The following is a 14,860-nucleotide window of genomic DNA, read 5'->3' on the forward strand; positions in this document are numbered from 1 at the left end:
ATACATTTTCTCAACTAGAGAAAGCCTGTGCACAGCAATGAAGACTGAATGCAGCCAAAATAAATAAATAAATAATTAATAAAAATAAAAAACTATTAAAAAAAAGAAGCCATTTTATCACACCAGTCAGAATGGCCATCATTAAAAGGTCTACAAATAACAAATGCTGAAGAGGGTGGAGAAAAGGGAACCCTCTTACACTGTTGGTGGGAATGTAAATTTGTGCAGCCACTATGGAAAATATGGAGGTTCCTTAAAAAACTAAAAAGAGCTCTCACCTTCTGAGATGGCCTACTCTGTCTATGGAGTATGTATTTCCCTGAATAAATCTGCTTTCACTCAAAAAACAAAAAACTAAAAAGAGATGCCATATGATCCAGTAATCCCACTCCTGGGCATATATTCAGAGAAATAGCAGCACTATTTACTATTGCCAAGACATGGAAGCAACGTAAATGTCAATCTACAGATGAATGGACAAAAAAGATGTGGTATATGTATACAATGGAATATTACTCAGCCATAAAAAAGAATGCAATAATGCCATTTGCAGCAACATGGTTGGACCTAGAGATTATCATACTAAGTGAAGTAAATCAAGAAAGAGAAAGACAGGGAATTCCCTGGCAGTCCAGTGGTTAGGACTCGGCACTTTCACTGCCGAGGGCCCAGGTTCAATCCCTGGTCGGGGAATTAAGATCCCTCGAGCCATGCGGCATGCCAAAAAAAGAGAGAGAGAGAGAGAAAGACAAATACCATATGATATCACTTATATGTGGAATCTAAAATATGACACAAATGAACTTATCTATGAAACAGAAACAGACTCACAGATGTAAAGAACAGACTTGTGGTTGCCAAGGGGGAGGAGAGGTGGGGGAAGGAAGAACTAGGAGTTTGGGATTAGCAGATGCAAACTATTATATCTAGGATGGATAAACAACAGGTCCTACTGTATAGCACAGGGAGCTATAGTCAATATTCTGTAATAAACCATAATGGAAAAGAATATGAAAAAATATATATGTATGTATAACTGAATCACTTTGCTGTACACCAGAAACTAACACAACATTGTAAATCAACTATACTTCAATAATAAAAAGAGAGAGAGAAGCCATTTTAGGCCTAAACCATTTTGTGATCTAAGCCTGGCCACAATGCTTGCCCTTGAACAGGTCTCAGTAATAATGATCTTAAGGGAACAAAAGAACAAACTGTTGTAAGGCAAGAGAAGTAATAATAGCAAAGATAATAAATCAGTTGTAAAGACTCCCAGTTCTGTTTCAAGGGTAAAGATTAGCCAGAAGCACTTTCTTGAGCTGTTTTGCAGAATTCAAACCCCCTCGGGTGCTCAACCACCAGATCAAGTGGAACCTAAAGGATGATGATGCTGACCTTTGCTGATGTCATGACTTCAACTATAGCTTGGACTCTGATGACCTTTGCCCCAATTCTATGCTGAAATCTCTTCTGCTCAAGCCCCTCCATGTGTATGCATACACCACCCAATCCCCTTCATGAATATGCATGCACCCTTAGCTTAAAACTTCCCCAATTTTGCTGTTCGGGGAGATACCGCTTTGGAAAAAATCCCCAGTGTTCTCCTTATTTGCTGCAAGTAATAAATCCTTCCTTCTCCTGCTCTTTGACTTGGTTGTATCTTTTGGCTTGACACCCACCAAGAGGCGAACCTAGTTTTTGAGCAACATAATTGCTCTTACACTGACCAACTCTCTTACCTGCTTTTTGTAATTTTTCACTTCCCTCACTCTACTTGAGCCCCTGCTTCCTTCTCCTCCCTCCTCTCTCATTCTCCCTTTAAAACACGCTGCACAAATTGGAACGGAGCTCAGCTCTTTCCCCTACTGTCAGTAGTTACTGAACAAAATCTGTTTTCACTGCTTTAACTAAAGTCCAACTTTGTTGATCTTTGACACTCTCCACCGTCACCCTCCCTCAGAGACTCAGGGACAGAGACCACGTCTGTTTTGTTCACTGCTGAATCCTAAGTGTCTCCAAGAATGACAGGCACAACAAACATTTGCTGAATGAACAAATAAATGTTTGTTAAAATGCATATAGTAAAAAGACCCTGTTGGGCTGCACCCCGCAGACCTATAAGCCCTGTGCTTGCCCAGCTTCAAGACTGAAGAAAGAGCCCAGAGTCTGAGACAGGGACATCAGTGGTTTAATGGATGGGGGGATCTTACATGTCTGAAGCAAGGTCCTGGAGCGACATCCCACCGTGTGCTGCGGATGGCGGGCAGGACATAGCTGCAATCTTTGCTCCGGGGGAAGAGGAGATTGCCAGTTATAGGGGGAATTGACGTCAGGTTGGCTCATCGGTTACCAGGGAAACTAGCAGAGGAGCATGCCCCTCATTGCCCCACTGATAAGAACATTCGTCAGTAGCTGGGGCCTGGGGCAAGTATGTAGGAAGATCAGTCATGTGAGTAGGGGATAGGTGAAGCAGGCACTGGCAGAGCAGGGGATGTACAGAGAGCAAGAGAACAGCCATCTTCAGTGGTCTGACCATACAGACCCCAAGATTGTGAGACAGGAGACCTAGATTTTAGTCTTATCATTTGTCTTGGTTAACTTGTTACCTGAATCAAGTTTCTTCATCAGGACTTCCCTGGTGGCGCAGTGGTTAAGAATCCGCCTGCCAATGCAGGGGACACACGTTTGAGCCCTGGTCCGGGAAGATCCCACGTGCCATGGAGCAACTACGCCCGCAAGCCACAACTACTGAGCCTGCGCTCTAGAGCCCACGAGCCACAACTACTGAGCCCACATGCCACAACTACTGAAGCCCGCGCAGCCCGTGCTCCGCAACAAGAGAAGCCACCACGAGAAGCCCATGCACTGCAACATAGAGTAGCCTCCGCTCGCTGCAACTAGAAGAAAGCCCGCGCGCAGCAACGAAGACCCAATGCAGCCATAAATTAATTAGTTAATTAAAGAAAGAAAGAAAGAATCTGCCTGCCATTGCAGGGGACATGGGTTTGATCCCTGGTCCAGGAAGATCCCACATGCCACGGAGCAACTAAGCCTGTGCACCACAACTACTGAGCCCACATGCCACAGCTACTGAAGCCTGCGTGCCTAGAGCCCGCGCTCCACAAGAGAAGCCACCGCAATGAGAAGCCCGCGCACCACAACAAAGAGTAGCCCCCTCTTGACGCAACTAGAGAAAGCCCACACACAGCAACAAAGACCCAACGCAACCAAAAATATGTAAATAAATAAATGAAAAGGTGTTTCATTAAAAAAAAAGTTGCTTCATCAATTTGGTCCAACTACTATCTGTGTAATCTGGGGCAGGATATGGAACCTCTCTTTTTCTCCGTTACCAAGCAATTCCTTCTTCACAGGATTGTTGCGAAGACTGAAATGGGGTGAGAGAAACACAATAGTGTGAGAGAAGATGCTCAGGAAACGAGTTCCAAGCTTGACCTTTTACTGGGTCTCTATTATCTGGCCTCTTACCCAGAGCCTATAGCTTGTGCTCTTAGGAGTGCAGACTCTGGAGCCAGACTGCCTTGAGTTTCAAGTCCTGCTTTGCTCCTTACTAGTTATGTGACTTTGGAAAGTGGCTTAACTTCTCAGCACTCTCTTCATCTGTAAACTGGGGATGATTGTAATCCCTACCTCATAGCGTTGTTGTGAGGACTAACAAAGTAAATACACTCACTTTGAGTGTATTTACTTTGTTAGTCCTCACGACAACACACACAACACCATATATAACATCATATATAAGTGTTAAATAGTGTGACCGGGCCTAGGGATCCTCATTCATAAGAAGCATCAGGCTTCAAGGTCCCTGGAGCCTCGGTGACTTCACACCTGCAGCCGGAGCAGCCGAAGGCTTCTTTCCCTTTCCTTACAGGGGTCTGGGGGTCAGAGGTCAGAGTCATTAACCCAGTCTCCCACTGGGCCATTTGAATCTCCTTCAGTCTTCACTGCCTGATCGGTGGTCTGAAGTCACTCTTCTAGGCGCTGGCTGGTCGTGTCTGGGATCTTCCTCGACCTCAGTGGCCAGTGAGGAAGCAGCGGTTTTCCTAGGCCACAGAGACGACTCCACAGCAATTTTCAACCCTGCCCTGCCCCAGGGACCCCCTTTTCGACTCAAAGTCCCCCAGAGGGTGGTGTGAGCGCCTGGAACTGACCGAAAGACTGGGGGTGGGGTCCGGCGCGGTTACTGTCCAAATTTAGCTTTTCTTCGGGGGGATGATCTGGGGTCCACTGGACCTAAGATTGAGTCCCTTCTAGGGCATGGAGATGTGAGGACGGGATCGAGAGGGCTTTCCTCCGGGTCTAATACACCCACCCCCTTCCGTCTTCTGGTTTTCTGCCTCCCCAGGGGCCCGCAAATTGCAATCCGGGAGAAAGGAGCAACCACTAGTGCCTGTCTACCTCTGAGGGCTCTGCGCCTGCCTAAACCGCCCCGAGCGGCCGCACTTCTCCTCCTCCTCTCTCTGTGACCTGTCGCTGTCACACGCCGCTTTGTCCACATCTCCTAACAGCCACCCCCTATGAGTTGGGCCGCAATCCTCCCCTCAATCGCACCTCCAGCTCCTCAAGGGACTCTCCGACCCCACTGGGAGCTCATGAGGGGGCCGCGCATGCGCGGACAGCACCTCCACGGAGGCCAGTTCGACCCCGCTGGAGGGCGGGGGGGGGATGGCGCATGCGCAGATGCTGTGCACCGCTCCAGAAGGGAAGATGGGCTGAGTGGGTGGTGGCGAAACTATACTTGTCCATCTCCGAGCCCCCTGCCGCCCTCCTTCCTCTCCCTGGGTCCGGTCTTCCCACACTCAGTCAGGACTATAGGACAGCCCCGTATTGGAATCTTAGTGTGAATCCTTCCGTTTAGCTAGCAGCCCCTCTAATAAAGAAAAAGAATGAGTAACAAGCATATTGAATCTGTTCACTTGCTTAGAGTGGGTGCAGCCTGTACATCGCCATCCAGTACTTGGTTCCAGAGCAGGCGACTCTTCTTCCCCACCTGGGAGTGGCAGAAATAAAAGGGGAACTTGTCCCCTGCCGATCCCCTTCGCTGGACTCTTTGGGTTCCCTCCTAACGAGCCCCTTCGCCAGTCTCTTTGGGGGCCTGAGCCACCTTTGGGCTACCTGTGCCGACGGATCAGGGTCTCCCCCATTGTGTCCCATATCCCCGCCAATGGGACAGTCTCACATGGCGCAGGTGGCCTAGGGTGGAGGGCACAAGCACTAAGCACGACAGTTACTATTGACTGACACCTTTTATACCAGACATGATACACTAGGATAAAGCGAGTATTCGTATTCCCACTTAATTGCGGAGGAAACTGAGGCCGGAAGACGAAGAAGACTCGACCCAGATCCCACAGCCTCCAGCCGCCCCTTCAGTGGGTGCATGGTCAAGACTTATCACAGATAGGGCCTCTAAAGTCTCGCACCCGGAATGGGCACCCCTGCCCCCGCGGGCCCCCCACTTCTGGGTGTCGCCCAGTCACACTGGCGGGGGTTTCACTGGCACTGCCGCCCCGCCCGGGCTGACTCATCTCCCTCACACCCTTTATTCTGTTCCGAGTCTTTCCTAACTCGACCCGGGCGGGCGCGGAGGGGATTTGGGGGCCGGCAGAGTTGTTGGAGAAACTAGTCTAAGTCCTTAGCTGGAGAGCTGGGAGGCCCTGAGAGGGCCAGCCCCTTTGAGGGCCAGCCCCTGTGTTCGCCTCTGACCAGGAGTGGGGCGGGGGTGTTCCGCGCCGCCTGGAGGAGGGATGATGAGGAGCCCGGAGGGAGAAGAACGCTTCCACCCGCATTGCCGGAGCCTCCCTCCTCCCGGCTCCCGCCCCCTGCGGGCGGCGGCTGTCACTGCTCGCTCCGGCGCCAGCTGGCTCCTGGTTCTCCTGGTTCTTCATGCGTACTTGCTCGCTTTCCTGCCTTCCCACCGGCTGTCCACATCCCTTTCCCTTCCTTCCCCACATCCCTTTCCCTTCCTTCCCCACTTTCTCCCTTGCTCCCGTCCTCTTTGCCTTCCTCGACCTCCATATTGCCAGAATACTGTTGTCTCCCTCCCACTCCTCCCCTCCAAACAAACAAAAAACAAACCCAACTGGTCCTGTGATGGCTTCACTAAGCCTGCAGATGACTCCCAGCTTTTTAGCTCGCCTGCTGGGTGGATATGTAAACCATGAGGTAATTCTTCCAAGTCTGTGAAGGGAAGGTAGCTACAAGTGGAACTGATGCTGTGTACTGATCACAACACATCGATTCCACCAAATGATGCAGGTTTATTGGGATGTCACACATATGCATTCATTCACTCAGCAAACTGCCGTCTGTTCTGCGCCAGGCCCTGTATGGCAAATGAAGGATAAAGAGATAAGAATACATCCCTGATCTCTCAGGAGTGTAAGTATTGTATTGGTTCAGAGGTGGGCATAGAGAGCCGTGGGAGCCTGAAGAGGAATATCTCACCATCCTGGAGGTTATCTGTGGGGTAGGGGTGCCATATTTAGCAACTAAAAATAGAGGATTCCCACTCAGATATGAATTTCAGATAAATAACAAATAATTTTAATTATTAACAAATAATATTAGTATACGTATGTCTCAAATATTGCATGGGAGATACTTATGCTAAAAATTATTTTTTGTTTATGTGAAATTCAAATTTCATTACTGAGCATCTTGTATCTCATCTGGCAGCACTACTGTGGGGGGTATCAAGTCACTCGTCATTGCTGGAAAGTACAGTGTTATACAGGCTGAAGTCAGACAGTCAGAATGCAGCAACTTATGGAGAGCCCTAAAAGTGGGGGAGAACCACTCAAAGGGTTTAAAGCAAGGAGGGGGTAACATAATAAAATTTTAGTTTTAGGAAGAGGTTTCTTCTGGCTTCTTGGAGGATCCTTTTAAGAGTGACAACAGTGGGATCTCACTAGTTATAATAGTACAGGCAAGAGATTTTGGACAGTGATAGTAGGAAGATGGGAGAGAGGAAGTGCCAGATTTAAGATGTATGTAGGAGTTAGATCAACAGGATTTGGCAATTGATTAGATGGAGTGAAGAGGGCATCATTCCCAGCGTCCAGCTTTGGAGTCTGGAAAGATGGTATTGCTACCAACTGAGATAGAACAAATGTTGGAGGCAAGGACTGAGTTTAGTTTAGGACATGTGTTGGAGGTGCCTAAGGGACATCTGGTGTAGGGGGCCAGCAAATAATTGGCTATCTCATTCTGAAATTCGGTGGAAAAGGTAAGCCTGGAGATTAGGAAGTCTTCAGCAGAGAGGCGATATTGAAACCAGGAGATGGATGAGCTCCCCAGAAAAGGAACTCAGGCAGAAGGCCAAGAAGAAGCAGGAGGAACCAGGAAAGTGAGGTGTCATGGAAGCCAAGGGGTGGTTTCTAGGAGAGGGAAGTGATCGACCATGTCAGATGCAGCCAGAAAGTCCTGATTACACAAAGGCTGAATAATGACCATTGATTTGGGCACAGGTAAAGTCATCATGACCTTAGGCTGGCATCAAACAGGCTCATTTAGACATCAGACCCATTTCTTCAAATGATAAACACTCAGCTAGCATGCGTCCTCAGCATGCTCTCAGATAAACATCACAGTCATTCTCACATCCCACACACTCCTTCAGAATTTAAGCCATTCATTTGAATTGTGCCCCAACTCACTCGGAAATTACAGGCACACCTTCAGATGCTCTCCATACTCATCAGCTGGGGGCCTTTATATTTGCCAATGTCACCTCAGAGTCGGAGCTAGTGCAGCTCTGCCTTTGCAGGGATAACTGCAGGCACCCACGAGGGTTAAATGGGTTATCCTGTGGTTTTTATCTCCCAGGAGTGAAGACCACTGTTGTTCTTCGCTCACCTCCTGGTAGAGCTAATACCCCCTGGGTAATGCTGGATGTTGCTGGTTCTGGTGTCCCTGACATGACTCTTTGCTCACCTCTGGCCCTCATGCACCCTAACTGATGAGTGTGTGCAAAAGTTGAGTTTGCGCTGTTTCCTTTTTTTTTTTTTTTTTTGGCGGCGCCATGTGGTGCAGCACGTGGGATCTTAGCTCCCCGACCAGGGATCGAACCCATGCCCCTGCAGTGGAAGCGTGGAGTCTTAACCACTGGACCACCAGGGAAGTCCTGTTCCCTATTTTCTAATTATCTTCAGAGAGAGGCGCGAACAATAAGAGAGGGGATGCTCAATGGCACAAATCCCCAAGGAAGTGGGAGGGGTTGGGATCCAGAGCCCAGTGGGAAGGGCAAGCCTCAGACAGGACCTCTCTTCTCTGAGACCCAAGGAAAGAAGAGTGTGGGTAGAGACAAGGTTGGAGGTGAAAAGAGAGGATGTGTTCACCCAATAGCCTCTGTTTGCTTTAAATGCAGTAGTTCTTAACCCAGGGTCCACAGCCCTTTCAGTGTCTGTAGAGAGAATTCAAGGAGCCCATGGACTTGGAGGTGGGAGTGGGAATTGCATCTTTATTTTCACTATCACCAACAGATATATAGCATGTCCTTCTAGGGCATGTGGGTAACGAACTACAGTAGTATTAGCAGTACCCGTGGCTTTGTAACCAATAGAAATCAGATTTTCATAGCATATCATGGCTGTTGCAGATCTCTCAAAATTACATCACTATTTGAAATCATGGTAGTCACTAGATCTGTTGATAGAGTTTGGTATTTAATGTATTAATAAAGAAGCACTTATATAACTACATTACAGATGTCTTTCTTATTTTGGTAATAGTATTTCTTTTGTAATCTTTATTTATCTCATGCATGCATTATTCTGGGAAGGGGTTCCTTAGACTTCACCAGATTGCCAGAAGTGTTCTTAGCATAAAAAAGGCTAAGAGACACTGCTCTGAAGAGTAACAGTAGCTAACATTTACATAGCTCTTCCTAAAGGCCCTGTACTGTTTTAAGTACCTTTTTCTTTTCCTTATGTAGTTGTTAACTCATTTATTCCTAACAACCCTACGAGGGAGGTGCTTTGATTACACTCATTTTATGGAAGAGGATAATGAGGCACAACAGTAAAGTAGCTTGCCCAAGGTCATCCAGCTAGTAAATGATGAAGCTGAGATTCAAACCCAGACCTCTGGCTTCAGAGCCTTTGTTGAAAAGTCAAGGAGGTGAATTGGTAGAATGCCAAGGGGTAAATGGGTTGAGGGCACTGGTGAGAATGGTAAAGAGAGAGGAGGAATGAGAGAGGGTCTACACTGTCCAGAAGAAAAGTAGGAAGAGGCTGCTGGGCTGGAGAAAATAGAAAGGTCCACAGATCAACAGGGTTCAAGGAGATAAAAGAAGTGGTGGAGAGGAGGAGACCTGAGGTGACAGGGAGAACACGGTCCAAGTGAGAGACAGTGGTGTGTAGATGTGGGGGAGTCATTCCAGGGCATGACAAGGTTAATAATGCGGTTTAGACAGAGGTGGTTAAAGTAGAGAGGAGGTGAAAGTCCCTGGAGCTGAGCAGATGAAAGAATCATGAAGTTGGGCCAGCAAATTCTTCCAAGATTGGCTGATCGATTGATTGATTCATTCCTTCATTTGTATTGAGTGTCTAGTACACGCTAGGCAGTGTTCTTGGCATTAGGTAGCCAAGAGGTAAACCAGCAGGACAAGACCCTGCTGCCATGGGGTTTACCTTCCAGCACAGGGAGAACAACACAAATACACACACAGACGAGGCCAGGTTAGACAAGACTCAAAAGCCTCTGAGGCACAATTCCACAATGCCAAAAGTTCTGAAAAGTATAGGTTGTTTTTTCATACTTTGGAGCCCAAACTCGTTAGGTGACAAAACCTGATCTGAAGTAGCATGACGTTATTTGTAGTCTTGAGTCACTCAGCGTGAATTTTCATACTTTTGACTCTAGAAATTAATGTTCAATTATAAGTGATGCTCCAGACCTTTCTAAGTAGTTATGTAATATAGACTATATGCGGTATATAGAGTTATGTAATATAGGGTACATGTCTTCCTTTCTAAAATTGAAAAAATTCTGAATTCCAAAGCATATCTGGCCCCAAGTTTGGAAAAAAGATGATGGGCCTGTAAGTGCTATGCAGAGAATTCAAACATGCAATGTGTTGATTCAAAAACTGGCCCCTGAACAGGGAGGGCAAGGAGAAACTGAAGAAAGAGGCAGACCACTCCGCATTGGTAGGTGGCAGATTTAATGAGCAAGGGAACTTCCAAGGTTTGTTTTGGGTGGCTGAAAGGCGAGTAGATCTCCACACCCACCTGCCAGAATCTTAAAAGTTTATATAGAGGCGTTAAGGGGGTTCAGTCATGTATTCAGTCCAGATGGTCTCAACACCTTACTCTTTCAAGACTGCGTCCTTAAAACAGTTCCACCTGTGGGAATGGTGGATCTATTCCAAGGACAGAGGAGGGGGTAAGGAGTCTCCCAATGCCTGGGTCCAGCTCTGTGGTCAACCAGAGGTCACGTCCTCTTTTTAATATGTCTAAGCATAAGTCCTAAGGAATGCAGATCTCTTTATTAAATAAGTCTTTTTTTTTTTTTTTTTTTTTGCGGTACGTGGGCCTCTCACCGTTGCGGCCCCTCCCGTTGAGGAGCACAGGCTCCGGACGCACAGGCTCAGCGGCCATGGCTCACGGGCCCAGCCGCTCCGCGGCATGTGGGATCCTCCCAGACCAGGGCACGAACCCGCATCCACTGCATCGGCAGGCAGACTCTCAACCACTGCGCCACCAGGGAAGCCCAGGTCACGTCCTCTTGATGACATCTTCCAAGCCAATGGGATAGTAACTAGGTGGTTTACAGCTTGAGAGTTCCGGGAGGGGAGGTGACATTTAAGCTTAGCTCTGAATGACCAAACAACAACAACAACAACAGCAACAAATACAGTCATGCAAAGATCGGGGGAGGGCATTCCAAACAGAGGGAATAGCTAATTCAAAGATAACACAGGGGGGAGGGATAAATTGGGAGATTGGGATTAACATATACACACTACTTACTATATATAAAATAGATAAATAATAAGAACCTACTGTACAGCACAGGGAACTCTACTCAATACTCTGTAATGGCCAATATGAGAAAAGAATCTAAAAAAACAGTGGATATATGTATATGTGTAACTGATTCACTTTGCTGTACACCTGAAACTAACGCAACATTGTAAATCAACTATACTCCAATAAAAATTAAAAAACAAACAAAGAAGAACACAAAGAGGGCACTGTGGTTGGAGCATACTGGGCTCAGTGAAGAGTGCTATAGACTGCTGGGGGGCTTCATGTTGTTAGAAAGATTGTGAATCTGGTATTAAATCCTTTGATGAATATGGTGTAGTGACCATGAGTGTGGCGGTGGTCAACATTTAGGAGGCCCAGAGGGAAGTCTTCCTGGATGGGAAAACACAAAGGGAGATATTTCAGATAGATTAAACATACAACCGAATGAGGCTGAAAATGTAGACTAAGGTTATGGTCTGAAGACCTTGGTTTGGGGAGAAGTATACTTCCATAGAAAGAAATCAGATTAGATAGATTAGGTGGGCTCAGGATTCTAATTGGGATACTGGTTAAAAGATGTTCTAGGATGTTCTGGGTCTTAAATGACAGTCTCTCGTTGAGGTCCAATCTGAAATGTTTCCAATCTCATCTGGGCTTTGGGGTTTAAAATAGGTTAGACAAAAAAGACAGTAGCAAAGGCTGACCTGATGAAAGATGTTTTTGGCTTCTCTGTTTATGCCTCTTTGGGTTTGTGCTTCTCAGCAGCTGTCTCAGAATGTCTGTCTCCTAGCTTCTCTCTTAATGGCTCCCCACATCCATATCTCTGAGAATCTGTCGGTCATCTCTGTTCCTCTCAATCTCTTCCTCGACATGTTTCTCTGTACATGGCTCTCAGAATCTCCATCTTTGGATATCCATGTCTGGGTTCTAGAATCTGGTTCTTTGTCCCTTCCTTCGTGTGTCTGTACTGTAATTATCTCTTTTTCCAATTGAACTTTTTCCAACTTCCCTCTCGTAAGGCATGAACCTTTTATTATTCCTCTGGTTATCCCCAGTGCCCCGCACAGAGCCCGGCATATAGGAGTCTCTCAGATATAAACATATGAATGTTGAATGGAGGCTTTTTCCGAGGAGTAAGGTACACATGCTCAATCTCCTGTCCCCCTCCCCCCAGCGGAGCTGGCCGTCTGCCCAAAGGCCGGAGGTTGTGGTGGTGCGATGCTGCTACTCGTTGTTTTCTCCCCCGGGTGAAATAACTCTCGGCCGGGACCTTGCCTGGGCCTGCTCTCGGGTCTTGGACGCTAGCCGCCGGCACTCGCCGTTTGTCCTTAGCCGCGGACAGCCAGTCTCGCCGGCCCCGCCCCGCGGCTCTGCCTCGGCCAACCAGCGAGCGCCCGGCAGTCCTGCTTGTAGAGAGGCCGGCGCAAGATGGCTGCTGCGTGTCGGAGCGTGAAGGTAACCGGGTCTTCGTCCCTGCTTCTTGCCCCGCTGCACCTGCTGGGACGGCGCGGCCGTAGAACTAGGGGGGAGAGGTCGGTGCTGGCAGAAAGGGTTACTCTTATCGAGGCCTGCTGTTGCGGCGGTTGGCCTCGGGAGGTGAAGGTCAACTCTCTGGGGCACGTGCATGCGGGGTGTCTGGATGGGCTTCTGGGGTATGAGACACCCAGAGGTCCCATCGTTAAAGTGAGGAGGCACATCTGGGTCAAACCGCAGGGGTGACCAGGAGCCTCCCTCGCAGAAGCCTGGAAAATGGGCAGATGCAAGGGTGGGGGTGGTCTGTACAGTATAGTTGTTGACCGTGCCCCTCTTCACAGGGTCTGGTCGCCGTAATAACCGGTGGAGCCTCGGGCCTCGGCTTGGCCACGGCGGAGCGACTGGTGGGGCAGGGGGCCACTGCTGTACTTCTCGACCTGCCCAACTCGGATGGGGAGACCCAGGCCAAGAAGTTAGGGAAGAACTGCGCCTTTGCCCCAGCGGACGTAAGTGGGATTACCTCACCTCTCCCATGGGGTCCCTTTTCATAAGGGTACCGTCTATGTGGGCAGTGGACCCATCTCCTTTTCCCTTTTGGCCTGAGCCATTTTCAAAACGCCTGCGGTAAGGAATTTCTAAAGCTGGGTTTCACAACGGAGGGGTTGGGAATTGGCCATATCAGAATCTCTTCAAGGAAGTATGTATAGTTTGAAAATGCATATTGTGCCCTGTAATTTTATATTTACAAAGTCAAAAAACTTTTCATGAAACAAACTACAGGAAGTAAAGCTTGACGAAATTATCTTAGCAGGTACGGGTACAAAAAAGCTAGTTTATCTTCATATCAATAATTCTCAAAACTTCTCTGATCCACAGCAGTTGAGAATCTCCAGGGGTATGTGAATTTATCAGAAGAGGGTATGGATTTCAAAAATGTTTTGAAACACTGCTCTGTATTACCTAACATTTTCACCTTTGTCCCACTCTTGAGTTTTCTTTCTCCTGGCCTCTCCCTTGCTTACACAATTCTCTTGTCACTCAAAGAGTGAACCTGCCTTGCCCTCCCCTCCTCAAGATTTAGTGGTATGTGTGTGATGGGAGATGAATACCTTCTCCACTTCTCCCTTTGAAGGTGACCTCAGAGAAGGACGTGCAAGCAGCCCTGACTCTAGCAAAAGAAAAGTTTGGCCGTGTGGATGTGGCAGTCAACTGTGCAGGCATTGCAGTGGCCAGCAAGACATACAACTTAAAGAAGAGCCAGGCCCATACCTTGGAGGACTTTCAGCGAGTTCTCAATGTAAGGCCTTAGAGGTTCTCCAGGGGTAGTAGTAAGAAGTATTTGGCTGTGGGTGTCCCCAAAGCTTTTAGGGGACAAAAGACTGCTTCTGCTTTAGGTCCTACACCATGTTTCTACTGGTCCTCCAGGTGAATCTCATAGGCACCTTCAATGTGATCCGCCTGGTAGCTGGTGAGATGGGCCAGAATGAACCAGACCAGGGAGGCCAACGTGGGGTCATCATCAACACAGCCAGTGTAGCTGCCTTTGAGGGCCAGGTGTGTGAGTAGGGGCAAGGCTTGTGCCTTGGTGACTTGTTGGGGCCCCTTCCCCCTGTGACCTCCACTCCTTCTCCAGGTTGGACAAGCTGCATACTCTGCTTCCAAGGGGGGCATAGTGGGCATGACACTGCCCATTGCTCGGGATCTGGCTCCCATGGGCATCCGGGTGATGACCATTGCTCCAGGTAGACATATCCCCTCCCTGCCACACCTGGGATTGGATGGGATCTGTGGGCAATTGAGAGGGGAAGGTATTTACCATCTAAACAGCAGCAGCCTTCTATCTCTGGGCATAGGGAAGCACCACAAGTAGGGTTAAGGTGAGGAGGGACCAGGTAAATATGAAAGCGAGGGTGGGTCTCTGACTCTGGTTGTCTTGTCTAGGCCTATTTGGCACTCCGCTGTTGACCACCCTCCCAGATAAAGTGCGCAACTTCCTGGCCAGCCAGGTGCCCTTCCCCAGCCGACTGGGTGACTCTGCTGAGTATGCTCATCTGGTACAGGCCATCATCGAGAACCCATTCCTCAATGGAGAGGTCATCCGGCTGGATGGGGCCATCCGCATGCAGCCTTGAAGGGGGAAGGCAGAGAAAACACAGGCTCCTCTGTCCCTCCTCTTCCTGGAGTACTCTACTCCAGCTTGGGAGGAAGCCCAGTAGCCATTTTGTAACCTCTGCCCACCAGTCACCCTTCGTGCCTAATAAAGTCTCTTTCTCACAGGGGAGCGAGCAGCACTGTGTGCTGGGGGAACTGGCATGGGGAAGAAAGGTGAATGGGTGAAGACTCTGACAGGGTTGCATGCTCAGAGCCCAGGGGTGGGGCGGGAAAGGCAG

At 48.3% G+C, this 14,860-nt stretch overlaps 1 protein-coding gene and 1 non-coding gene across 2 annotated transcripts; both read left to right on the forward strand.

Annotated features, from left to right (window-relative positions):
* The first annotated feature begins 620 nt into the window (after positions 1-620).
* TRNAE-UUC (transfer RNA glutamic acid (anticodon UUC)) lies at positions 621-693 on the forward strand. The gene has a single exon. It is a non-coding gene; the product is annotated as a tRNA-Glu (tRNA).
* An 11,626-nt stretch (positions 694-12,319) lies between these two features.
* On the forward strand, positions 12,320-14,746 carry HSD17B10 (hydroxysteroid 17-beta dehydrogenase 10). The gene is made up of 6 exons (XM_060138164.1): positions 12,320-12,452; positions 12,812-12,976; positions 13,603-13,767; positions 13,896-14,024; positions 14,104-14,212; positions 14,412-14,746. Exons 1-6 carry the CDS (start codon positions 12,426-12,428, stop codon positions 14,600-14,602), a joined length of 786 nt encoding a protein of 261 aa, XP_059994147.1. The 5' UTR covers positions 12,320-12,425; the 3' UTR covers positions 14,603-14,746.
* The last annotated feature ends 114 nt before the right edge of the window (positions 14,747-14,860 follow it).

This window comes from Lagenorhynchus albirostris, chromosome X (genome assembly GCF_949774975.1).
Source record: "Lagenorhynchus albirostris chromosome X, mLagAlb1.1, whole genome shotgun sequence".
NCBI lineage: Eukaryota > Metazoa > Chordata > Mammalia > Artiodactyla > Delphinidae > Lagenorhynchus > Lagenorhynchus albirostris.